The sequence below is a fragment of the Lottia gigantea genome (assembly GCF_000327385.1).
Source record: "Lottia gigantea unplaced genomic scaffold LOTGIsca_8, whole genome shotgun sequence".
Classification (NCBI taxonomy): domain Eukaryota; kingdom Metazoa; phylum Mollusca; class Gastropoda; family Lottiidae; genus Lottia; species Lottia gigantea.
In genome coordinates this window covers 2,942,613-2,970,547 of record NW_008710662.1, presented here as the reverse complement: position 1 = coordinate 2,970,547, position 27,935 = coordinate 2,942,613, and the positions used below count along the sequence as shown (strand labels likewise).

Below are 27,935 nucleotides of genomic sequence, written 5' to 3'. Positions count from 1 at the left end.
AATCAAATAGTTTGCATAATTTGACACTAAAAAATAAGGAAACCAATCCTTAAGATGATGTTAAAATGATACAAAATGAATTGATTGGAATTAGAACTGTATTGGATTGTTATACGAGCTCAGATTCAAATGATTTAAATCACGATTTACTGCCCTTGGCTAGGTGAAAATACCTAATAATCAACTACTCAGAGCTATTATTTATAATAGGGTAGGAAAACAACAGTGAATTTCTTTCTTCAATGGTAGAAAATCACAATAAATAAACAATAGTAGCCTATATATTATAATAATATATCATAATAGAGACCAGAGAACTATAAATTATAATACTTTTACGGTTGTGTCAGTTTGCCTATGGGCCTGTCTATTTCACTATAACTATAACTAAAGATTTTCCCTTGCAAAGGCCTAACTCAAATGAACAATACATTATTATTATTCAGATTTAGTTAGGTCACTAATATACAGAATATGACATGAATACGAGATAAAGAAAAGTCTTTATTGAAAGGGAAACAATACAACACAAGGTATATTTGTATGAATAAGGTTTAAAATTCACCGATACGACCAACGTAAATAAATATGACTTCAACACCGAGAACGAGAAAGCCATTTTATTGGGAAAAAAGAAAACGTGTTGGTAATTATATGTTAGAGGATCCACTTGGTGAAGGTGCTTTCGGCAGAGTAAGGTATGGTCGTCATATACCCACAAATGAAAAGGTAAGTCAATTCTTGTATTCTTTCACTGATACCAGCTTGGATAGAGTTGGATTGTCATGTCATGTTAGAATCAAAAGTAACTGATTTAAATAAATAAAAAATTGTTATCGGTTTTATTTCTGTAATTATGAAACTTTCTTGAGATATTGCGAACAATCTTTGTCGAATTTCTTTGTTTTCAGTATTGATTTATGCATTATGCAGGTAACATTCTCATGTTCACCATCCCAGAAAATATCACATTGCATCTGAGGTTTTCACTCGAGAAAATCTTTGGAGAGTCCACATAGCTAAAACTGTTAATTTGGAATATATGTATTTACGAAAGATGCGTATCAGGAGTCATTGCGCTTGTTATAAACTTTGTTAAATTTATTAAATATTGTATTCGTACAGGTTGCAGTTAAAATCGTGAATAAAAGAGTGCTTATAAAGAGTGGGATTGCAAGAAAATCTTTAAGAAGAGAAGGAAATGTTCTTCAACGTCTTGACCACCCGAACATTATCAAACTTTATGAATCCATGACGACGAGAACATATTATTATTTAGTATTTGATTTGGCTGAAAGTGGATCCTTTCTCGAATTTCTAATACAAAAGTATGTATAATGTATATAATCATCATCATCGGCATCAGCATCTTCATCGTAATCACCGTATCTGGTTAGTCCATTGGTTTAATCTAAAGGTGCTCATTTATATTGATAGACGAATAAAAAGTGAACCAGAAAAAGATAGGCTCTATATGCCTGCCTGCCTAGTAGATAAGAGGCCTATATTACTCTCACTGTAAATTTGTTATAAAAAGCATCCCAAATTTATCATTTAGGTTTTTCATTTTACAGAAGGTGTTTATTAGAAGATGAAGCCAGATTAGTTTTAAGAGAAATAGTATCTGCTGTAGATCATATACATACTTCAGGATTCGTTCACAGGTAAAATTCCATGTGATATTACCAAGTTTCGTAACAAGCCTATCAATGCTATATTATATATAAGTGTTTAGTTAATATAGATCCTACAGATCCCTTGAATCCTTTCCTTTAAATTTCCTATCTCGAAATCATCTATTTCAGGGATTTGAGGTTAGAAAATTTACTGCTTGATAGTACTGGTCACATTAAAATAACAGGTATAGTCAGATTTGTTTATCATGTAGGCTACTACTAAACTTTTGCAAATCAAAATACTTTTCTACTTAGTAATTTCACCAATGTACCCTTGACGACTAATGCAGGTATGGTGTTCCTCAACTTAGTTTTTATATATATTTAATTGTGTGTCACAAGAGACAATAGCATGGGCACAGTTGATGACTCTGTATTAAATAACTGAACTATTATTTGTAAACACAGGGTTTGGTTTATGTATGTTACAAAAAGAAGCACAAACACCAACTAATCGTTGTGGATCTCCTGCTTATGCTGCACCAGAAGTATTCTGTAACCGCACTCATGGGACAGGAGTTGATATATGGAGCATGTAAGTTTATTAATTCATGTTTGGATCATTTGAATCATTTCAGACCGTCCCAAACTCACTCTAATACTTATTTTGAAAATAACTTGCCAGCGTAGGTAATCTTCATATCTCCAGCTATTTTGAGATTGAACACGCCGTATCCAAAATTATCAAGGAAGGTTCGTTCGCACAAATATTTGAATTCACCGACCGGTTCCAGCTTTTGGAATCAAGCGGTACGCAAATGACATAACTTGATATCGATTGGACAATTTTCTTCTTTCAGTGGAGTGTGTATGTTTGCCATGTTGATGGGCCATTTGCCCTTTCTCCCCAAAAAAACTGCAAAACTTCCAGAACTTCATTCTACAGTGCTTGCAGGAGTAACATTGCCTGGATTTCTTTCAAAAGGTACGTTCATGCGTTCTTAGTTAAGAGCAATAAACATAATGGATTTTTGTGAAAAATAACTATAAAAACTATTTTACTCTTTTCAGATTGTGAAGATCTTTTGACAAGAATGTTTAGACCACACCTCAGTGAACGAATCAAAATGGAAGAAATTTTGCATCACAAATGGCTGGTAAAGGGATTTGGGAATATGGTTCCAAGACAACCACCATTTTCAAAATTAACTCCAACTGTTGTTGATTCTCAGCTAACCAAATATCTTAGCTACGTTTGTGGCTACAGTCCAAATTCAATATCTCAAAGTGTCCATGAACGTCAATGTAATCATATCAGTGCTACGTACCATCTTCTTGTGAAAAGTATCAGAAGAGGTTACATAATACCTGATATTTCCGAACTGGAATTATCTAGACATGATTCTTCTGATGAGTTTATGTACTCAACTCAAACTCAGATCATGCAGGAATACATTGAAAGCATTTTAAGTGATCAATCAGCAAGAACAGGAGGAATATCTCCCATACACAGCATTCCTCTGTATAAATCTTGTGTCAGGTGTCTCAGAGAATCCAGATGCCAATTACATGGTCCAAGCCAAGTGACCACCACTCCTATTGGCCCACACAAAATTGATCAATCGGATGATGTAGTTCCAGATTTTGTCCAGCATTACCTAGAAGAATGTGGTATCAAAACTGTTGACGATCTGATAAGAATGACCACCGATGTTCAAAGTGCTATGCAGTTACCTGAAAAAATATTAGCATATTTATGTCAGGGTTTTGATAATGGTACACTTACAGATGTACCACTGAAAGATTTACTGTCTCCTCAAAATACCAACCAGACTGACGGAGGTGTCCTCCAAGAAGCTTCTGCAGATGAATATCAAGATGGACCTCGAACCTCTGAAAGAACGGTAGAAGACAGAGCCGGAGATTTAAATCACACGTCTGATGACAATGACGATATAAAACATAATAAAGATCAATTGGTAACAGCCGAGCAGTCCAAGCAAAGGAGTGGTGACATTTTAACAGGCATAACTACAGATGATGCTAGGGAGGCTTGTGAAAAGAAACTTGAAACAGTTCGATCATCAGTTGCTTCAGATTGCTATTGCGATGCAACTGATTTAGCAAATAACCCAAAGTCAACAGGATCCGAACAAAATATTCCAAAATTGGCATTTCCCGTGGATTCAACTTCACAACGAAATATATCTGCTCATTCCACAAGAGATTATACTGATGCCATAAACTCCTTAAATGACACGGAACAAAATGAAGACTCTTTTGGCCTCAGAGATCCATATGCCGAAGAAATATGGATGGCAATGTATCCAAAAACTATCAAACTTCAAACACCAATTGATTTATCTCCAAGACGACCAGTTGTGTTTAATTCTCCTCTGTCATATCCTAAACTTTTAACTCATAGACAGTCACATACCATTAACCCATCGTTTAATTTTCTTAAACAAATGGTAGCTTCCAATAACAATAGTTCTAATTATAGTAAGTAAACTTAGATTAATACCCCCCCCCCCCCCTCCAAAAAAAAAAAGAAACCCAAGTAACTAATAATCTAATAGAATCAGGACATATACTAACAGGTTAAAGAATAAAATCGTTCGCTCCTCCAAAGGCACCACATTAATCTATATTTCAACACATTCCTGGAGGAGAACCCCCTTTTTGTACCCCCAGTCGTGGAAGGCTGGTTCCGCTACCATTTTGAACTTGATTATGCAAACACCGATTGTAGTATGAAGAATCAAAGCTCAATTTCTAGTTTCTCTTCATGTATTTTAGATTATAACATTTTAAGTCGATCAATCATATTTATAACACAATATCTTATTCATTTTAGATCATAATATTTTAGACAATCTTCTTGGTGATAGACAGGCACGGTTGGAGGATAGTGCTGAATCACTTCCGGTTATCAAATCAACAGATACGCAACCATCTGATCGGGCTACTAATGATGGACCAGTCATGAAAATTACTGTCACTAAACAAATGAAAGAGTAATTTCATTTATAAATAATTAAAAATAAAAACTATTTAAACTTGTTTATATATTGCACATAGTTGGACATGTTCACAATGTTAAGCTATTATTACAAACTTCGTAATAGCATGACATTATGAAGATGATTGTTGGATGGTCAAGCTGAAATATATTCCTCTGAGAGATTCCGAAAGTGATTGATCTTTATGTTGTTTATATAACTATTGGGTCAATATACAGTGCAATCGACACTTCAGGAATTGTCCAAAACGCCGAACGTCTGAATCCCACCGTATTTAAAAGGAATAATATATTATTACAATTACAGATCATCGTCAGACATGGACTACATCTAAAGTAGTTCTATCCCGGATACAAAAGAAACAAGAACGAAACATCTATTCATCTCAGAGGAAACATGATATTAATGTGAAATCAATAACGAATCATTATATTGTCACTTATTATTACACATGATAAATCACTTGTGTCTGTATTGTGATTATAGCTTTAGCAGCCGGATAATCCGACTGGGGCATGGGAATGTATTCAGTTCTGTAGGTTTCAGAAGATAGTGAAATTTCACTGTTATTATAGCCACAAGTTTCTGCGAGGTGTACCGGCCAGACCAGTCTTTAATCACGAAGGCAAAATAAAACAACTACAACCTTCTTGCAAGAAGGTGCCAAAAGATTGACAGACTACCACGAAGACATCCATCAATGTCGAGCTATTATGAAATTCGTCTTGTACCTTGACTGCAATAGTTACCTTTCTTGTATCATGAAAGTTTGTAAATGAAGCGAATTGATTGGATTGTACGCAAGCGAACACAGCCAATCAGAGGCCTCGATAGAACGCCTGTCTACAAAAATCCATAATGTTTAAAGAGCCTTTCTGTCGAGGGCTCTGATTGGCTGTATTCTCTGACCTACAATCCTATCAAATCGCTGCATTCCATGATACATGAATCTATTGCAGTCAAGGTAAGTACGTAAGTTCGTAATAGCTTGACGTTGTGAAGATGGAGACTTTCCGGTGCTCATACCCTCATTTGAAAATCACAATAATGCATTGTCTTATAGGATAGCTGCAGTGTTATATGGAATAAAGATGCAAGTTTTTTCTATTCGAAGAAAAAGGTTTAATATGGTTAATCTATCCTAGGTCTTCTTTGCGAATTGTAGAACATTTTTAACAATTATCAGGATACATAATTTTATAGTGTTACATCTTGAAGGCATTACGCTTACCAATCGAAGTTATATCATGCTTAGCCGTGCACAAGGAACAAATGAACATGTTCTTATTGGAAAGAGTGTCTAAATAATCGAGACTCTACAAATCACATGACTGCACTAATAAAGTCACATGATCGCTGCATAAAAACAATCAAACTCAGAACTTTTTCAGTGTAGGCAGGTAAATATCTGAATAATTGTGTGAAAACTAAAACATGTCTTGTGGAGGAGCCTCAGAAGTAAAGACTGCTGATGATGAGATTCAGAAAATATGCAACGACGTAAGTAGCCTAGTTAGATAAGTTTTAATTTCCAAACTACCCGCGTGCAAATAAATATGGGTGGATAGATAAATAAGTACGGAGCCCCTAAAGCGCAATTTTCCATACTTTCATAAAATATTTCGTTTTAACGAAATAATTAATTTGGTTAAACGAAATAATTAATTTGTTTAAACGAAGTACTATCAATAACTTTTCGTTTTCATTTAAACAAAATTATTATTTCGTTTAATCGAATAACTTATTTCGTTTAAACGAAATACTTGATAGTTTAATTCTTTACCCGAAATAATTCATTCGATTAAATGAAATAAGTTATTTGATTAAACGAAATAATTATTTCTTTAAAATGAAATAAAAAATGTTTGTGCCTAAGGGGCTCCGTAGATAAACCTGTTACTGTTCATTAGCCCACTGAATGACTGATATTTCAGAATCAATGTTATCTATTTTATTTTATGAAAACTTGTAACAAAATTTTTGATCTTGTCCTTTGTCTAAAAATATTTTCAGGTCAATAGAAAAATAAAATGAGAATTTATATTGGGAGATAAACACACTGACATAAGCTCTCATAAATGAGCTTACTATAATTATTAATATCAATATCATATGCACATGAAAACAACCCAATTTTCTACTCCAAGATACATAGTATAATTTATTGTTCTTTTGTATCCGCTAAAAATCATTGAAAAAAGATCTTTTCATTGTCCACATCGCAGATATTAATATAATACATTTATAAATTTTTATGTATTTCAGATACGAAAGGAATTAGAAAAAAAAGCTAATACAACGTTTGAAGAATTTACAGCTAAACAATATAAATCACAAGTTGTAGCTGGTACTAATTATTTTGTCAAGGTTAGTCTATACACTCTTAGTAAGATTTTAATTTTTTTTCTACAGAATATGCTGCTATAAAATTTATAAACCTAATTATTGCGAACCAAAGCACACATTGGTTGCAGGATTTCAATCATAAATGTGGAAGTATTTTATAATGAATAGTGGCATCAGGTGACTAGGAGAGTAAGCTATCTTTTATGCTAGTTTAACAATACACCTAGAAAAGGGATTCTTATTTTGTAGCTGGCATAATAAATGCTCTGTACAACCTATTAGCTTGAGAAAATAGCTTCTGAATTAATGAGAGACATATACTTTGTATTTCAGATACATATTGGAAACGAGAAATATGTACATGTTAGAATATTTAAACCACTTCCTCATGTGTCACAAGATGTAGAATTATCAAATCATCAACTTGGTAAATCTGCTGAAGAAGAAATAGCTTACTTCTAATCATTGTTTACTCATTGTATTCTCTTCTTATTATATGTATAATCTATATACTAGTTTACATTCATCATTGTGGGAACAAAAACTGTAGTTTTAAAGCAAACTTATTTTACATTTCATGGTATGTAAAGAAAAATCAATATTGTGGAATATTATTCTGTGTACAAATTCTGATTAATTACTCATCAGGTCCAAAAGATAGCATTTTTCATTTCCATATTATTTTTATCAAATCATTAAATGGAAAAAGTGTATTTTTATGAGGTTTATGTGGAGGGAATGCTTCAAGGTTCATTGCATTTTCTATACAAAATCTAACCAGTTCATTTTTCATAGGGAAGCATCCCAAACAACAAGCCTTACAGAGCTTTGGCTATAAAGTTAAGTAGAGAAAGTTCATCTCAGTGAGCTGAATTAAGGTTCAGTTTTATGATCTGAGAATTAAACATTGGTCAATTTAAACTGAACTGTAGATTTGAATATAGATCACTTTCAGCATCATCTGTTAGTAGCAACAGACAATAAATAACATGTTACATTTCTATTGATTCTTAGCCAGACAGAATTATCAATTGTGGTTCAAAACTCAAAAAAAGAATATCAATGGCTGTGTTTTTACATTTTTTTTGTTTACATATAATCATATTTTTATAATAAAACTATAATCACATTAAAATGGTTGTTTTTATAACAAATATAAAGGATTTGGCAAAAAAAAAACAATGGAAAACTGTAGTATTATTAAACATTCTAAAGGAATTCAAAGGGGTTCTGAAGCCTCTGTATGTGTATAAGACTATCATTGAAACTTAATTTTTATTTGCATCCATTGGATTTCTCAGCTGCCAGATTTGAGTAGATTATGACATCACTGCCATTTGGCTTTTTTTGTAAATTATGTAAATAAAGGCTAAAAAACACCATTGAGTCCCTTTTATATACAAATAACTATCATTATGAAAAACAATTGAATGAGAATTCAAAACATAAACATACAGTCATAGCTGATAATTATTGTGTAGAGAAGCAGTGTCCATGGATTACATTATCCTTTTTGGAATATTTATAGAAATATTTGTATTTCAAAAGTATAGTTATAAACCAACAAGATAAAAGCAAATGAAGTTCATTAAACAAAGATTGACATTAATTGAAAATTAACATTATCATAAATCTATACATTGTTGATTAAACACAGAAAGGATTTATTAAAAATTTCTAATTTTATCAAATAGATACACAATACCCCTTTACACAAACAACTGATAAAGTTTTAAAATTGTAACTCTCCTGAATTGAATCAATAAAATCTCATTAAAATCACCAAGGATAAAACATAATATTTAAAATAAGCATAGAATTTTTCTTAAAACATGCAGCAATATAACCAACCAGCCAACCCAAACACTGAGTTCATATTTCCAGATCTGATTATGTACTTTTGCTTTTCAGATCATAAATGGTTTGTATCAAATTTGAATACATGTATACAAAAGACCCAAATTCATGGCAAAGTCTTTTAAAACATTATAAGAGGTAAAGGAAGTGACAATTATTTATATATACTAGAGAAAGTAAATATATGACCAGTATATGTGAATTTACATTGCTTTGCCCTTTTACTTTTCATGTAATCTTGGTAAGGATTAAGGGACAATGTGATCATAATAAAACAAAATGACAATTTAAAAAAAAAACATTATTTTCAAAGAGACCTGAGATTATGAGTAGTTTTGTAAATGACAGACAAAATTCCAAGATACTCATTTAGTGATTTTAAATCAATGAACTCTATATTTCATCAACAAGTATGATTTGTTGTTTACATTCAAATTTGAAGCTATATTGTCCTAAATCTTACAATAATGACATACCTTGGTTGGTTTGCTACACACATACGGTATATTATTTTCGAACAGATTGAGAAAATCATTATTATAATCTTTTCCTTAGGGTATAATTTCTCCCTTGGTATTGCACTAGTTTTATAAATAATATATTGGCACGGCAAGATGTAAGTAACATAACATCAACCTTTGCTAATGTTCGTTAGTTTCTGTGAGTTGACCATTGACTCGGCAATGAAAGGCTGACATATTGCCAGTTAAATTTGATTTTGTAGCTCTGACACTAAAAATAAAAATTACGTCATTTGAACAGAAATAATCCAATTATTAGTCCTCTGAGATGGAAAATAGCCAAAATATCTTCAAAATTATTCTCAAACAAATAAATATTTGCAGTATAACACAGTATTTGCTACTATTAGCAATATATTTAGGCACTAACGAAATGGAATAAATAAATATATACACAATATAACAAAACATGACAGATATAAATATGTTAAATAGGAATAATATGTAATATCACTTAATGCTTTATGTTAAAGAAATACAACCTCTTAGAATGGACATAAAATTTAAAGACTCAAACTTGGTCAATAAGTGTATATATTCAGTTGAACTTAACAGATGCCATGACAAAAGGATCTCTATATAACACGATATATCCATTAAAGTGACTTTCAAAATTACAAAGTATAATGGATTATTACTTAGTTTTATTGGATTTTAGATGATTCTGCCGTATAGTTTTGATACTCATTCTTGCCAAGTGCAAAAATATTATGGTCATCCCAAGAGGAAGTATACCTTTAACTAATACACTATAAATTACTTTAAAATTCAAAAATTTGATGCTGAATAACATCAGTTTTAATTTTAGCTTATGAAACACTGTGTAAATAGAATAACAATTTCGAGTTTGGAAGACCTATTAGGTAATGCAAGTTTTTTCAGTGACTTACTGCTTAGGTTTATAATAATCTGTTTTATTGAATTGTGGACAAACCAGCTGCCCGGTACAAAACCCATTCTAACTTTATCTCTGAACTTATAACAATCTATTCTATTGAATTGTGGACAAACCAAATACCTGGTACAAAACCTTTTCTAAAATAAACAACTTTAAAATCTAAATAATTTCTACTACATATTTATATACATAATAAAATGGCTAGGAATATTTATAAGCAGTAAACAATAACAATATACTAATTATCTAAATGTAGATAATGATGACTATTTAATTCTACTAGTAATTCATTCTCTGATGGTTCTTGTAAACTATCCCTGTTTTAAAATAGAAAATATTTATCAGACATTACATTGTTGGTGTGACCTATATTTAAACATTCCATCTCTAATAAAAAATAAGTATTGTACTACCTAGCTTTTGTCAATTAAAAGCAAATCTAAAATGAATTTTAACAGATTCTCTATTGTTATTCATTATTCTTTCCTGTGGATGACGATTGTAGTTATGCACAGAAAAAACAACAATATATATTTATATCAATTAGAATGGGTATTCATTGAACAGTAATTAAGGATGTATTACATCTTTATATTCTACAAATTCAGCACTCTGAATAAAACTGGGATGAAACTAATGGCAGACATCTTATTGAACAGGGACAGAGACAGACATCACTCACAGCCAATCTGATTAACTCATGTTAACAAAGAAATTACCTGAACATTTGATGTAAAGATAAGAGATGATTGGCTTCTTCTAAATCCTCTGTGTTACTTCTATTTCTGGAAGCTAATGAATTCTTATCCCATTTTATAATAAAATTCTACAAAGAGAAATGTGCATCCAAAAGCTCATTCTTTATGCTCATCCAAGATACAAATTCCAAAAGAAACAGTTAGGAATTGTAGGGGTTAGAGTAAGAAGAACCATGTCCCTGGCTGAACAAAACATGGTTTTTTTCACATTGCTTGAGTAAATGATATATATTGGGATAAAAGGAAAGATGATCTTATCAGAGACTACATATGTTTGCAAGCATTATTTATTAAGCCACATGTTTTTTTATAGTAGAATAATATTTTCTCTTACCTCTAAAATTAATGCTGTGAAAAGATTTAAAACAATAACAACTGACAATAACCACCATATAATAAAAAATATATATGCCCACCTAAAAGTAAATATCAGTCCATATTCAATTATTCATTGAGTGAATTGTGAATTTATTGGTAAAATCTAACATTAGTATCAGCATTTTTCATGATTTATCCTTAATGAAAAACTTTTATCTATCAAATAACAACATAAAAATATCTAGCAAAACGGTTTTCACTGTAGACTGCAATAAAGAAAACTGATATAAAACTCACGAGCTTGTAGCTTTGGAGTAGGCTTCTAAAAATACATGCCAATTATTTACCACCATTATATCCCATAATACTACCAATGACGCCTGGATAATCAAATATATAAAAACATTAATACAGTCTATTCCACTATATTTATGGAGTGTTTACTTATAATTAAGATAATAGTAGAAGCTTCCCTAGGATAAAGTGTGATACTTTTAAATGGAAGATAACAGTATTGCATAATAACAAAATGTAAATTTCTTCCATTTTATATTGAAATTTGAAAATCATATAAAAAATAATAACTTACAGCGAAATCGTCAAAATTATTGGCCCAGTAGTTTAATTGTTGGTATGTTCCACATTCATACACAATTTCAGATCTGAAAGCAGAGATTTTTTATCAAACAAACTATACAATACTGGTATGTCATAAATTTATTCAGTCAAAAAAAAATTGTAGTCACACAAAACATTTATTTAGTTTAGTTGGGCAACCACAGAAAATTTTGTAGAATTCAGAAGGAAAGAGAAATAGTTACCCATTTGTCTGATTGCCCTGATAAATAATAACATCATGAAATAATTCCATACCAACTATAGCAAACGAATAATAAAACACCTAGAAAATAGCAAATATATAATTTCTATATATCACCTTTACAATTTGTAAAACTATATTTACACTGAATACTGAATACATTAATCTCCATGGTTGAAGGTCTAACGATAATACTTGTTAAATCAACTTCTAGTCAATATACTTTGTTAAAAAAAACATAGTAAAAATATTTTACTTACAACTAAGATTCCAAAAAAAGCTTTCATATTTTTTACTAAATCAAATATTGTACTAGCAACTATTGACATAGCCTAAAATATAAGAGAGTTTTCTTTAGGAATATCATACATTTGTTATCAAAATTACTTCCTTTCTGTATTTTTATCAATTCAACAACAACATTCTTATCAAAAATCATCTCTCATGATAAAAAATCTGAAAACCTTTCAACAAAGTATGAATGAGAAGTACAAAATAAAACTTACTGGTATATGAGGTATGATTCGTAATAATCTAACCATAATCAATATATTAATAATTCTTATAATATTCCATAACATTAACGTATCATGTACACCAATTCTACAAAATAACATGATTTTCTTAAAATATAATACATATATATGCTGAATATAGTTAAGCTGCTGTTTCTAAGAAATTTCAAAATATGTTAAAACTTGCAATCAATATAAATATCATAGACTCGAGCTATGTAATTTCCTGACATTTGCTCCAAAGTATGAAAGAGAATGCACTAAATCAATTCCATTTTTCAAAAGTTTTATGAGGCATGGGAGATTTATGCATATGGCACTTTTGCAAAGCTTCCTCACTTAAAACGCCAGTTGTTTCACCATCAAAAAAGTCTGCACCTATTGGTACCCCCAGTTCACTGATGCTTGTGCTGTCACTCGTAAACTTTATATTACTAAAATTAATTAGTAATTAAAGCAGTTGATGACTGAATTGAGTATCATCATAAAAACAGTATTTATAAGAAAAAATTCCTTATAAAGTAAAGTTCCTTACCCATAAATAGGTACCCCATTTTCTATAGCATTGACTGTTTCTCCTATCTACAACATTCAATTATATAAAAAAAAAAGATTCATTATTGCAGAGGGGACTATAGTTTTCTGTTCATCTTTTATTAAGTGAAATTTTTTGTTTTATAGTCAATTTTTCTAGCTACTTCATAAAAATATGTCCCTAGAGCATATGTTACAATGGTGGTGACACAATGCAAAGAAAATGGATTTCTAATCTAACCATTCTTTGTTTTTCAGTTATTCATGATACTTTATAGAATTGAAATCAAACATCCACTTCTCCTATATAACTAATATTTACTATTTAAATTAGGTAAAAAAAAAAAGGCACTTACTGCCAAAGCTATAGTTATCACAGCATCAAATATGTTGCCTCTATCATAGACAAACCTTTTCCATCCCATAGCCCATAACTTAACACTTTGTTCAATCACATAATATATTATAAATATAAAATTTATCACCTAGAAAATCACAATAATTATTTCAGGCATAATCCAAATTAAGAGCTTCTAGCATAGCAAATAATCTCATAATAAAATGTAAATTTCATGACAAATTTCAACACAAATCTTTGAAAAATGAAACAATTTCATATCAAAGTGTACTATTTGAAACTCCTATCTAGCTAATATGTTTTGCTTGTCCGGGTAAATTGATAAACAATATATATCTAATTGGTTTCACACTGTTATCTGTCAGATCCTTAACAGCATCGACAGAGGTGTTACTATTCAGTTTTTACAGATAGGTTAAAATAGAGAACAAACCCCAAGAGAAGAATCACTAGCTGTCAATGATTTATCATATTGCATCTGTAACTGCATCTAAAATATTAACACATTATCTTTACTTCTTATAAATAGTCATTTTCTTTACACAAACAAATAAAGTTTTGTTTAAAACAAAATCTGGGAGGGGGCTAATAGTGAATTAAGTTACATGAAAAATGTACGTCACTAGTTTTGATTGTACATGCTCAATCCTTCATCTCAATTTAAGGGCAAAAAACAAGGTCATCCATTATATAATTAAGAGGTTGACCACATCAGACTAATTAGTCATATATTTGTGTGTAAAGTGAAAAGTTTTTTACCCTTAAAGGGCCATGCAAATATGGGGGGGTGTGACTGAAAGGGGTGAGCATTATATTCACCATTATACAGTACATGTAATGTGGGTTGCATTTTGTTCTGATTTTTAAGGATTGATCTGATTAATCAATATGTTGGATTGATATGTTTCAGAATAACATTGTATGTACTTACAGATATAAGAAAAACATTTAAAAAGGCAATAAAACTTCCAAAATAAGAAAAGAATCTATGTGTAAAAACTTTCTGTATCATCACAAGTCTAGGATTTTCAAACCATCGTACGTCTGGTTTCTGAAATATGTCATATGATCAAATATTTATACCTCATATATTGACCAGTAAGAAATATTAATGAATTAATAAATTAACAAGTAAAAGACTGTAAAGATTTTAAATCTCTAATAGAAAACTAGGTTCTATGAAAGATCAAAGTTAAGAAAATAATACTCAGACCCAAGTAAACACCAAACATAACCATATTTTACAGCCAAAACTGAAATAGTATTTTGCCAATTATACAAGGTAGATATATGATAAAGGGACTAATAAGGGTTAATAAAATCACATACTTCACGGACAAGCTCTTCTTGGTTTAATTCTTCAAATAAATTTTGAAAATCTGTTGAGGAATATACTGCTGATGGTTTCTGCTTAAAAGCCTGTAAAACACAATTCAAGTCATAAATGAAAAAATATTAAGTGCAGTGCAAGAATTTGTAGAGATTCTTTAATAAAAATTAATTTACCTCTTTAAGTGCTGTTTTAACATTAGCTGAAACGTGAACTTGTTCTATAAGTTCTCTTACTACTAAATGACCTACACCAACACTGTAAAGATAGAGGTTATTGTTTTGTAATAAAAAAAATTTAGGGAAGAGGATGTTTAAGTTTCTCACAGGTCAAAGAGACTGACAGTTGTTCAGACTGAACAACAAAAAAAAGCCTGGTGTTCTTTGTTTTTGCACATAAAGGACGTACCTAATTGTGTGTTGCATAGAATTGCTTGTATAAAGCAGAGTAATACATTTCCATCACAGTATATTATTTGTGTATTACATACTTAATATCTTGATACTTTATAGTTGATACTTGCCTCACAGTGGATAAACTGGAACTGTGTCTGAAAGCTGATTTTTTTCTTCTTAAAACTTCAAATGCTGCTCTTACACCAAGCTTCCTTCTAAAATAACTACTCTGCATGGAATTCTAAAATGCCAGAGATAAATGTTGTAGTTGATTCAAAATTTATTGTCATTTATAGGATAGCATATTGTCAGACATATTAGCATGAGGGATTTTTAGGATAAATCGAAGATGGTGCTTTCATAATATATTTAACTTTAAACTATGATTAATATCAACCAGAAGAGTACTCACTAAAAAATAGCCTCTAAACCTATTATAAATAACAGCAGTTAACATATTCATAAAACAATATAAACCTGAAAAATGATATACAGTATACATACTAACATGACACTTTTAAAAATGAAAGAATTTCATTCAGATTCATTCAGTAGGTTTGATTTTTACCCCCCAAAAATTGCTATCATACCAAATTACATAGTTGCATATTAGCATCAGGAGATTATATTGGGAAACCTTGGGTGGACTGAAAGCAGAAACAATCATCCATATTTCCTACATTGTTGTACTTACCAATACATAAAAATACTAGAAAAAACACCGCATAAAAACGATTTTCACTGTATGCTGGCATCATAACTAGAAAATACACAAAAGCATAATGTTATATGTAATCACATTCAAACCTATTTAATAAAATACTTGAAACATGCATACTTCTTTGCAAAACACAAGGCTGCTATATTTGTGAGGTTCTATACCAGTAAGAGCGTTAGTTTTTACATGACATCCTTTGTGTAATTACGTCAAACAAATGGCTGGTGTGGGTTCTGATCTCGATCGGTGTGTGAAAGCTGGATGACCTTCAATAAGTCATCTTTAATCATAACTCCAGTTGACCTAGCTGTAAATAGGTACAGATAATCTGGTAAAGATCAATACCAAGAGGTTTGACCAAGGACCAGCTGATAGAAAGGATCCATTATGAAATATAGTTGTTTCACAAGTTCATGGATTAAAAGTTCAGCAATAAACATACCATCAGGATTATTTGCTGTGGTCAATAAAACTAATAAACTCATAAAAGAATGTAATAACGTTTTAAAATATTGTTGACCTTCTGTACTATCCTACAATATAATTCAAATTAACTCTGTATGAACAAAAACAACACATGCTGCTTGTGTAAATCCATGACAATTGTACAATACTTGAATGTGTAGCTGTGTGTGCAAATTAATACAGAAGCAGTGAGTCATTCTGTATCTTAAACATATAGAAATAAAGTGTAGAGTTCAGACGCCCGTTGGAGGTGGAGGCCTGTACACAAATTTGAAAATATGTTCCATTTTTGCACTCTTTTCTTGATTCTTTATCAAAGTCTGTCGAACACCACATAGCGAATACCTTTGCACCACTAATGGAGTACGCCCTGCAAGTTGACAAACCATGGTCTATAAGCTAATGGAAGGTATATACATGTACTATAAGATAGGGGATCTTGTAGTTAATGATATTTTGTGGCTCTTAAAGTTCATGATTTTCCATTTTTGGGGGGAATATAAGGCCCTGACTTTTGTGGGATATTTCATTTTCATATTTGTAAGTTGTTTGTACACAAAATAAAACCTACTATAACAGAGTCATTGGTTGTATTAACATCATCATTAATAGAATTAACTGTATCAGTTATATTGCCATGAATATCTCTCTATAATTAACAAAAAATACTTTAGTATGACACAGATTACTTTTACACGGCTTGGTGTGAAATTACCTCTATAGCTTAGACATACATACATACTACAAAACAACTTTATAAAAAACTTCATTTTCAGAATAACTAGAATTGTCTTGTTGCTCTCTTTCAAGACGTAAGTCATGACAAATAAAGGCATCAGTTAACTTAAATAATTGTACAAAATCATGATAAATCTTAAACTTACAATAGGTTTGGGGAATAACAGCATACCAAACAATGTAAATATATACAGATGTAATGCAAGCAACAATAAAACACTGTAAAAAATAATATCATTTTCATTAATATTTCTATAAATATTTAAAGGGACATGTTCACCGCCTGTTTGACCAATCGTATCTTAGTCTCAGAAACAGAAATTTATTTAGCAAAGCTAATCATTAATAGTGTTCACAGCATTCAAATCCATGTGTGCACAAAAATATCCATGTTTGAAAGTTACTCCGCCATATATAGAAAAAGAAAGTGCAATGTCTAGTTGTGATTTTCATGCAGTTCCAGGACTAGGACAATTTACATACATTTCAAGCCCCGAATGTAGAGAAACATGGTCTTTAAGGAACATTCACAGTATTAATGCAAAAATGTCAAATTTGTAGACCAATAAATATTTGTTACCTGGCAACCTCTGGTAAAGTTCTTTTTAAACAGTGGATTGTTTTCTTCATTAACGATGAATTTTGAAGTATAAAGAAAGGTCTTACTATTCTACGAAACCTAATGTACTGTAATGAAAGAAAGATCAACAAAAACTGAAGATCGACAAAAATGAAATTAAAACGAAATCTCCTCTGGCAATTAAGCAGAAATTGTCAACATAGTTTAAATTAATATTGCACTGTTGTAAACAAATTGAATTTTTGTCAAATGAATAATGAGTAGTCAAGCTATGCTGTTTATAAGATATATCTAAATAGGCATTGGTAAAGAAGCGCTTGATATTAAGTTAATAAATAGTAAATCCATATCTTGTCCTTCTTTATCCTAACTAAGATATGAATGAAGATATACCTACCTCATGGCAACCTAAAGAAACAGATACAGTCCAGTCTATCAAGGAGAACCCAATAATAAACAATGATGCTAACAACCATTTATGATGTTTCAAGTAATCCCAGCCCATAAAATAACCCTACAAAACATTATAATCCATTATCTTTTGTCAAACATTTCTTGCAGTAAACTACATTTAAGTCAGACGAGGTTAACAGTCAACTCCATACCTAATGAGCTACCCACTTTTCAGTATTCAAACAATATTCTTAGAACTTTACCTTCTACTGTGCTTATTATAAGGTTACAAACCGTTTCAAAAGAATTTTCAAGAAGCTAATTTGTTTTATTTTCATCTAATAGTCGAATTTCCCTTATAAATCTAAGGGCATTAATTAATAAGTACAGTAGGTTTGCTTATATATGTATGCAAGTTAATTTTTGAACACTTAGGTGTTATGAATACTTGTCAAATTCACTAACCATAATAATAGTATCAGCTAATAATAATAACAGACATATTAACTCTATACTTTGGGTGATACCACAGGCCACAAATATTCTGTCACCACGGTAACGTATATCAGATGTCCATGTCAATGAGGATGGAAACTCAAAAAAAGCCAGCATATGCAATACAAATATTACGGTCATACGCAATCTAAAAGAAAACATAAAAATTACAATATTCTTTAAACGAAACTAGATCAGATAGAAATGATTGTCAAATAGTGCTAATCATACTCAAAGTTTAAAAATTTATAGCCATTTTTGGTTACATTTCATACAATTATAGTAGCAATGAAGCCAAATTTATTCTAGATGGGGATTTATTGAACTCAAGTGATAAGAGTAACACGATGTAAATATAAAAGGATCATGTCAATTCTAACAGTTTTACTTTAAATCAAATTGTCAAGAAAGAAATGTATGTAACTACTTACACATTGACTAAAGAAGATAAATAGAGTCGATAATATCTTAATACATCTGTATCAACCTTATGGCTAATAGAGCGGTACTGAAATAGAAATTGTTAAAAACACTATGTAGTTATCAGCTTCAACCGAGAACTTTATGAACCAACAGGCCTTCTTCACTTTTACTTATTGATTTATCCACTTATACGTTACAACTTCAATTGGATCTTTATTTTTTTTTTGTATTTTTCCACAGAAAACTTGAAAAGATACTTCTCTGACTTTTTAAAATAATTATAACCAACTGTTGAAATATAGGAATGGCCATTCTATATAAGCTATAAAAGTAATGATTAGATAAATTGACTCTCATACCTTGTATGCATCTTCTATAAAAACAACAGCCTGAAGTATAACCTTTTGATCTATAAAGATAAACATTATTATCTTATGGATTAAAAACAATAATAAGCCTAAATATTTACATTTCTACTATTACTCTCTTCCTGAACCTGTTACGCAAACTGGCGTTTATTTTTCGATAAACTGTAGTTTGTCACATGACACTATATTGTCATCAAAACACCACAATGAAGCAATCTAAGATTTGTGGCAAATTCATAAACCGATCATGTAAACAGTGAAAATTGTATAAATAGAAGAATGAAACATTGGTCTCACTTGCCTTATTTGTGTGTAAACGTAATTCATCACTCCACAAACATACTTAAATGACTTTGTCCGCTAACTTGTGGCTACCATTTTAAGTTTATTTCAATGTAAGAAAATATTTGTGGGCTGATTCCAATTTTATTAATAATTTAATATTTGTAGTCTTAATCCAATTGGTCTGGATAAACTTGCATTTTTATATTGTCTATTGAATTGACATTTACGTCTGGAAGAAAAAAGACTAGTGTTCCTAGATTATTTGAACTTCCTGTTGAAAATAAGCACATGGATGCTATAAAAACTTTTTGTTAATATTTAGCTCGTTTTGAGAGTTCTGTTGGTTTGACAGCAGTTTGGAAGTTACAATCAGGAACTGTTTTTTCTAACCAGTTGCGGTTCTCAGTCGCAGTTACAGTTGCGGTTCTTAGTTGCAGTTACAGTTGCGGTTCTTAGTTGCAGTTACAGTTGCGGTTCTCGTTCTCAGTGACAATGAGCTTGTAACTTTATCAATATTATTCATTGATTTCATGGTGTGAGAAGATTTGATTTGAACTGTGTTATAAGCCGTTCCTGTATTTCATCATAAATAAACCTAATTTGTTGAACTATTATATTTGATTATTTTTCATATCAAAAGACAATCCCTACGTCTTAATACGTGGTAATGTCCTGATGAATTGCCTGGATATCGGGACAAATCTCTCTGTCAATTGCATGGCCACTAACTTTCCAAACCAGGCAGTTTATTGCATAGGCTTAGGAGTCATATTTCTGATCGTTTGAATGATATTAAACTATTATATAATAAATACATCTTGACGTAACTAACAATTTTATTTGGGAAATATGTGTCGACAGGTTGTCTGAAGTTTGTCGATGAGTTATCCAGGTTTGTCGGTGAGTTGGCTAGACACCCAAGTGACAAACTGAATAAATGACAAAGTCATTTAAGTATGTTCGTGGAGTGATCAATTGTGTTTACACAACAATAATGCTTGTGAGACCAACTCTTAATTCTTAAATGGCATCCCCTGTTGATATTTACGAGAGAATAAATAATTTATGATATAATACTGTATAGTTTAAAGTTTATGACGTTCCTTGTAGCACAAAAAAGTTCACTTAATTAAATTTTGGTCCATAAAAAATGTAATGAAGAATTTCAAATAACCAGGATATCATAGTTTTGCGAAGCAAGCTGACATATGCAAAAAAATCCATACAGAATTGTTGCCTGTAGAGTGAGCACGAGTTGTACTATATAGCTAATAGAGTGAAAACGCTAAGACGGACACGATATTTTAGTGAAAAATTATCAGATCTTCCCGAAAATTTATAGGGATCATCTTCATAATGACATTGACCTACAAAATAAAAATCAAAAGAAAGAATCTGTAAAGAAATATAGCTTGGATTTTTTACCTACCCAAACCAGCAAACTGTTCATACTCTTCCAAATTTTCTGAATTGTTTACTGATAAGTCGGATGTTGATGTCAACTGCCAATCCATGCCAACATCTTGAGAAGACCTTCGTTCACTTATCGAAAAATCTCCAGCAATGTGTAATAGAGGTTTGGGTTCTTTAGTGTCTTCAGTTTGCAAATCATTGTCCGATTGTGGGCGGTTTGTTTCTTCAATCGAATCCGAAGGAGGAAACGTCTGGTATCTATTTCTCCTTTCAGCATGTATGTCTTCTTTGAGTGTGGCATATTTCTTTCCTTTAGAATCACCAGAAGTCGCCATTGTTTATGCTTCCGATGACATGACAAAATAAGCTGTTAACCACAACTTTTTTCTAAAATATCTCAAATTTTGTTAATAAAAAGTTTAGAAAACTTCCATTGTTTTCTCGATTGACAAGTCTCTAGTTTTCATTGTAAATTTATTAGGAGTATTTTGAGACTGTTTGATGGAAAATCAACCAAGGAAGGGCCTTAACTCTGTAATTGTTTTTAATTTCGGACAACCTCAATTTTAACAGATCGCCGTTTATAGTCCGAAACACCCATTGTGACCTAGGCCAGTGCTTTCATGAGACTATGTTCTCATCCCCATCTAACTCCCATATCGTATAAATAATGTAACTTAATTATTGAAAAGTTTTTGATGGGCTATATTTTTGCGATCTACCCTCTCAATTTCGTAACCAAAACATTTCGGGTTTCATTAAGCGGTTCGGATCGTTACGGTAGGTCTACTTGGTTTATGTTTATTTATCCAAGATCATTTAAAGGGACAGGTGTGCCATTTTGAGGGGTTGATTTTAATCTTCAATATCTGAAGTACTAGAAATGTACGAAAATCACATCCTTTAAAAATACTTCTAACTATGAATTTTACTCACTATTTCTTTATAGGCCTATGTCTTTTCTGTATATCACATTTAGTATCTTAAATTGACGAGTCGTGATTTTAACATTTAAACGCAGATATTTCTGGACACACGTTGATTTGAAGGCTCAAGTTTCGACGGTGAGCCGTGAACACAATAACTGATGAACTCTGAAAAATTCCAGTTTCTAAGACTAAAGTAGACCTATGATTCGTCAAAAAATGGCCTACCCATTCTTTTCAAAAAATTAATGCGGGGCTAAATGCTAGCTAAATGATGATCTTAGCCTAAATCAAGTTGTATCTTTATTAAACCCATAAAAATAGTTAGAATCTTAGAAGTTTCAAAATCTGATTTTTTTTACCCCTCGACTCTGAAATAATGAAAAATGTATTCAATTTCCACTGCCAAAATCGCGTAAGATGTATAAATTCCGCCTCCTATAGCGAAAATACCTCCGCCCCCCGTCAGTCAATGAAACCTAGGCTACACCTGTAAAGTTTAGGTATTAACTATTAGGGGGTGAAGTTTAGATACGTAGGTTGCGAGAGTTTCAGGGTTGAAAGAAAACAAAACATTTTATGCAGTCCTCATCATTTATATAGGGCAATAAGTTTAACGCCATCAATGAATCTAGTCTACATCTATGTGATTCAGTTACTATTTTTAGAACAGCTAGTTTGTCAAGTCTAAACATGGCTGATGATGCGACAATCATGGACTGTTGTAGTAGGTTTGTAAGCTATTTTGTCTTCTTGCAAGATTGACTGTGGTTTTTCATATTCAGATAGGCCGGCACTTAGTTCTTCTATTCAATTGTGTAATTTTTCAGATCCTGTTTTCGTAATCAGCCTCATAATTATTCTTCTTGATGGAGAATCAATCCACATTAACCTTTCGTATACATAATCCGAGAAACTATCCAGATATAACCATTTCCACATGGCCCAACAAACGATCTTGACGAGTTGCCAGGAGGAGGTTCAGAGACAAATGTATCATTTTTATTTGCCCCTCGGGATAAAGATACCCATACGCTTTTATTTTAATGCCCATTCCACGAATAAAAAAAAACACCCAATAACCTCACATTTTTTCGGCCTAATTTTTAAGCATAATTGCCTATGTGACTAATGTGACTTCAAACTGAAGTGGCTAAATTAAAAATTAACGCTATTAAAATACAGAACGAAAGTTTGGTATAACTTTTGGTTAATATAAAATCTATAATTCCAATGTTACAGTAATAGTCACATGTTTGTAGGTAGTTCTTTTCTGAATTTTCAACATAAATTATGTTAATTCGTGCCTTTTTGGAATTCAATTTGGCGTCAGATATGGCGTCCTATTATTGAAATTATTGGATTCTTTGTCCCTCAAAGGGACATTCCGGTTTTTTGTAATCAAAAGCTTTGTAAATAATATCCGTTCAGTAGTTTTCTAATAGGTTGCAAAAAGCAGAGCGAACTTAAAAACATTACGTATATACCGTACTTACTGTTTTTAAATATCTTTGGTTTTTAAAAAGTTAACGGCCGGATTTTTTTTTAGTTAAAACTTTCAGATGTGTTTTGGCAATTTGAGCAAAAAAAATTTGACCTATAAAAATTATCATAAGCGTTGTTGTATTTTCGGATGGTTATAATTCAAAATAGCTTTTTCTCAAGTTGAATGTTGTAGGTGATATATAGTTAAAACAATATTATAAACAATGTACACAAAAGACTCAATACTGCCGACTATGATATGATGGTAGGCTATATAAATTATAGGAAAGGTCGACGCCGTTATATGTTCCTTAAGATCATTATCATGTAAAGTTGCTGAAGGATCATGACACCGTTAGGGCCTACACAAAGTTAAACATTGTAAAGTCTATAGTTGGATTATTTTTTTTATATTTGTTCTAATAACCATAACATTTTTTTAGTATTAGGTATCACCTTGAGACAGAAGAAGCCCATCCCGACAAACTGGTAGAATTACTGAAATCTAAACTACTAGAAGGTAACATACTACAGGAAGATCTTGATGATGGATTGTTTTTAGCTGCAGTCAAAAACTACCTAGAATGTGGAGCCATATTGCTTGAATATGGTGCGAATATAGAATCTAGGCGTAATGGCAGAGATGATATTTTCAGTAATTTAGATTTGGAATCAGATTTTTTCTTCTGTCGAAACTTAACACCATTAATGATGGCTTCAAGAATGGGACATATTAAATTTGTTAAATTTTTAATAGATAATGGTGCCGACGTAAGTTCGTTTGATTCATTTGGAAAAACAGCGCTAATGATAGCCATTGATAATAATCAAGAAGATTGTGCTAGATTTCTTGTCGATAACGATTTAGCATTTGAAAAAAGTGATGTTATGGGGTACACTCCCTTACATTTGGCTGCCAAACACGGACTCTGTTCTCTTGTTAAATTATTGGTTTCTAAAGGCTGTTCAATCAATTACCTAAACAAATTTCAGTATGGAGCTCTCCATTCAGCAGCTGCAAACGGACACACTGATATAGTCAAATGGCTGATTGAAAATGGTGCTGCAACCAATATAAAAAATAGCGATGGATGCAATCCGCTCCTTATCTCACTCTTAAATGGCCACGAAGAAACAGCTTTATATTTAGTAGAGCAAACGGTTGACCTAGAATCAGTTGATAGAAATGGAGACACAGCATTGATTTGTTCAGCCAGAAAAGGACTTAAAATACCTTTGGAATCACTTATCGAAAAGGGAGCTGACGTGAATGTTCAAAACAATTTTAACCACAGACCTATTGAGTTGTCAGTACATTTTCGGCATGAAAAAATTGCTCTGTGCTTGGTTGAAAATGGTGCGGATATAAATTTCAAAGACGATGCCTCGAAATCTCTAGTTGTGTCTTGTATCTTAACAAAGCAGATAGACCTGGCAAAATATCTCATTGAGAAAGATTGTCTTCTAGACGGAGCTCTTGTTGCAGCTGCTAGGGCTGGGGAGATGGAAATAATCCGTATTATTCTTGATAAAGAGTGTGATACGAATTACGATGAAAACAGGAATGCAGCTCTTCATGTTGCAGCGACATTGGGCTATGTAGAAATCGCTGACATGCTAATAGAAGAAGACGTTGATGTGGACGCCCTCAATGAGGATGGTTTGACCCCTCTTATGTTGGCAATACAACATGGTAAAAAAAATATAGTTAATTTATTAGTTCGCGAAGGTTGTGATTTAGATATACAGGCCTCCAAAGGTGACCAAGATTGTGCTCTAGGAGTAGCTGCCATATTCGGCCGACCTGCAACTATAAAACTTTTAGTTGAAAACGGTGCTGACATGAATCTTAAAAATAAAGACAAATGTGTCCCATTGTACCTGGCAATCGAAAACGACCAAAACAAATCAGCAATTATTTTAATCGAAAATAACTGTCAATTGGATGTAGTTAATAATGGATTCCAAACGGTATTAGCTTGTGCTGTAGGCAAGGGTTCTTTAATTATCACTAAAGCTTTAGTTCAACATGGCTGTGACATTAACTTGCAATCTGGATTAGAAAAACTTTGCCCTCTTCATTTAGCTTTATATTGTAATCATGTGGATATAGCAAAATATTTAATTGAAAGTGAGGCAGATGTCAAGATTCAGGATAAATGTGGTAACAATGCTTTAGTACACCTAATAAAGAACCTAGTGAAAATGGTGATATTTAATCCGAATGTCCCGCATTGTGTCAGTGCCGAGGTGGAGGAAACACTTGGTGTACTAAAGCTGCTCATTTCACGTGGTTGCCCTGTAAATGAACAAAATGAATTAAAAGAATGCGTTCTTCACTTTACGGGTCGTTGTCATGCGGAGGTATTAAAAATTTTGCTTCAAAGTGGTGCTGATGCCAACCTACGAAATAGACGTGGTGAGACAGCACTCTTTACAACACTACGGTTTGGCTCTCTATATCATTTTGAACAGATGTTACAATATGGTGCTGACCCTAACATCATGTCTTTTCACGGTTTTTATATATCAGATATAAAACCTTCTCATATTTTTCCATTTTGTAAACTGATGATCAGGTATGGTTTGAGAACAGATTTATACCCAAAACATTCAGTATATCCAGGATTATTAATGAACCATTTGATGTATACTGCTATAGATGAGTATCCAGACGATCTCATTGTTAAAAATATAGCTTTCCTTTCTGGCTCTGCATCACAAGAAATTTTGTACTGTTTACTTAAAGACCCTTCTATGGTCAATACATGGGAAATTAATCCAGATAAGAGAGAATGGTTAGAATCAGCATGTAGTACACCAATGACACTCCTGAATTTATCAAGAATAATAATTTTGAAGAATGTCAATCAAAAACCTACAAAAGTAACGAACATTAATGAACTAAAATTACCTCAATCTTTTAAAGATTTTCTGAACTTTTCGGATATAGAATATGAAGCTTTATAGATAAATGTTCATAAGCAGGTTTTCTTATTGTATCTAACAAGTCATTCAAAAGGGTGGGGGTGATTTTGTGTGGCACACTTATATAGCTTCTATATATTTGCACCACCTGGCAATCTGATTGAAATGAGAATGAGACAATTTATTTTCTGTGCTGACTCCTTCTATCCATGATCTGACTCTTAGCTTTTTAATAATTAACCAATCAAATACTCTCTGATGAAAAAAAAAATCCCATAGGCTACTGATATTCATTAAATAGTTAGCCTTTCTATTTTTTGTTTTTTCTTTCAATTAAGTAGAAAAGTCATTCATAATTGTTTCCACCACATCCACCACATTCACGAAATGGAGGTAAGCCTACGTTCATATAACAGGAATAAACTAGCCATGACTAGTTAAAGTCTATGAAATGAACAGAGCAAAGTAGCCTATAGTCATCACCTATTTGGCCTTGGTCAACAAGCGCACTTATATCCTTAAACCTGTCGGAATTCAACCATGCTACGTGTATTTTTGTCAGTATGGCTTATTGATTTCTATAATAAATTTGAAATCATGTCCAAAATGGAACGTGTGTACATTAGGAGAACGGGCATTATATCATATAACTCTGTGGAAAACGGGTGACAAGGAGCTTAAACCCAGTGGGTGTAAAATTCCGAATATCGAATTGAGTCAGAAAGGACCTAAAATCAAGATTCAAATTCCGCCAAAGCTGTGCCCAAATTTGGGAATGACAACGAATGAATAATTAAAAGCAGTTTTGTCAATCGTACCAATAAAAAAGACAGACGGGCCATTCTTTTTGACCAATCATACCTTAGTCTCAGAAACGGAAAATTTTTTAGCTATAAAGTAACAGTGTTCACAGCTCAAAGTCGAAATTTGAACCTTCAAATCTATGCGTGTCCAGAATTATCTGTGTTTTAATGTTGAAATGACGACCCTTGCAAGATACTATGTGATACATACAATACATACATACATATATTGAAAGATAATTTGCCAGGCAAGGTAACATACGCTCACTACCATCTGTCAGAAATGATAACAAAGTCTGTAGTAGTTTAATATATGAAACCAATCATCCGATTGTTATTAATTTCAAACTTTACTGAGATCTCATACCAAGTTTCATCAAGATCGGATAAAAAATGTAGTTTCTAACAGGCCTACAAGCCAACCCTAACCCTAGCAATAATTCCAAAACCATTCATCCGATTCTTACTAATTTCGAACTCGACTGATATCTTTTCCATATATAGGGCCTATATGCATACCAAGTTTCACCGAGATCAAATAAACAATGAAGCCTCTATTGTGCCTACAAGCCAAATTAGAAATAGACGCATTGAATTAATTCAAGGGCAATAACTCTAAAACCATT

General features: G+C 31.9%; 5 protein-coding genes across 5 annotated transcripts; 4 read left to right on the top strand and 1 right to left on the bottom strand.

The window, feature by feature from the left end:
- Positions 1-588: 588 nt before the first annotated feature.
- On the top strand, positions 589-2,621 carry LOTGIDRAFT_108136 (hypothetical protein; the record flags this gene model as incomplete). Its single annotated transcript, XM_009067003.1, has 6 exons — positions 589-729; positions 1,126-1,328; positions 1,575-1,664; positions 1,806-1,861; positions 2,085-2,211; positions 2,477-2,621. The coding sequence occupies 6 exons, from the start codon at positions 589-591 to the stop codon at positions 2,619-2,621; spliced, it is 762 nt and encodes a 253-aa protein (XP_009065251.1).
- A 3,387-nt stretch (positions 2,622-6,008) lies between these two features.
- LOTGIDRAFT_229619 (hypothetical protein) lies at positions 6,009-8,833 on the top strand. The gene is made up of 3 exons (XM_009067002.1): positions 6,009-6,139; positions 6,905-7,006; positions 7,319-8,833. The coding sequence occupies exons 1-3, from the start codon at positions 6,074-6,076 to the stop codon at positions 7,445-7,447; spliced, it is 297 nt and encodes a 98-aa protein (XP_009065250.1). The 5' UTR covers positions 6,009-6,073; the 3' UTR covers positions 7,448-8,833.
- A 1,666-nt stretch (positions 8,834-10,499) lies between these two features.
- Positions 10,500-21,502, bottom strand: LOTGIDRAFT_229618 (hypothetical protein; the record flags this gene model as incomplete). Its single annotated transcript, XM_009067001.1, has 26 exons — positions 10,500-10,578; positions 10,981-11,087; positions 11,354-11,435; positions 11,635-11,717; positions 11,927-11,999; positions 12,159-12,238; positions 12,418-12,489; positions 12,664-12,760; positions 13,208-13,254; positions 13,563-13,691; positions 13,998-14,054; positions 14,496-14,615; positions 14,894-14,983; positions 15,071-15,152; positions 15,385-15,530; positions 15,702-15,766; positions 15,984-16,049; positions 16,450-16,540; positions 17,044-17,121; positions 17,357-17,429; positions 17,791-17,897; positions 18,188-18,304; positions 18,649-18,826; positions 19,110-19,186; positions 19,461-19,510; positions 21,184-21,502. 26 exons carry the CDS (start codon positions 21,500-21,502, stop codon positions 10,500-10,502), a joined length of 2,565 nt encoding a protein of 854 aa, XP_009065249.1.
- Positions 21,503-24,274: 2,772 nt separating this feature from the next.
- On the top strand, positions 24,275-24,643 carry LOTGIDRAFT_107973 (hypothetical protein; the record flags this gene model as incomplete). Its single annotated transcript, XM_009067000.1, has 1 exon — positions 24,275-24,643. A coding segment is annotated over one exon (369 nt), but the record flags the coding sequence as incomplete, so codon positions are not given.
- Positions 24,644-25,051: 408 nt separating this feature from the next.
- Positions 25,052-25,327, top strand: LOTGIDRAFT_108260 (hypothetical protein; the record flags this gene model as incomplete). The annotated part of the gene is made up of 1 exon (XM_009066999.1): positions 25,052-25,327. A coding segment is annotated over one exon (276 nt), but the record flags the coding sequence as incomplete, so codon positions are not given.
- Positions 25,328-27,935: the final 2,608 nt, after the last annotated feature.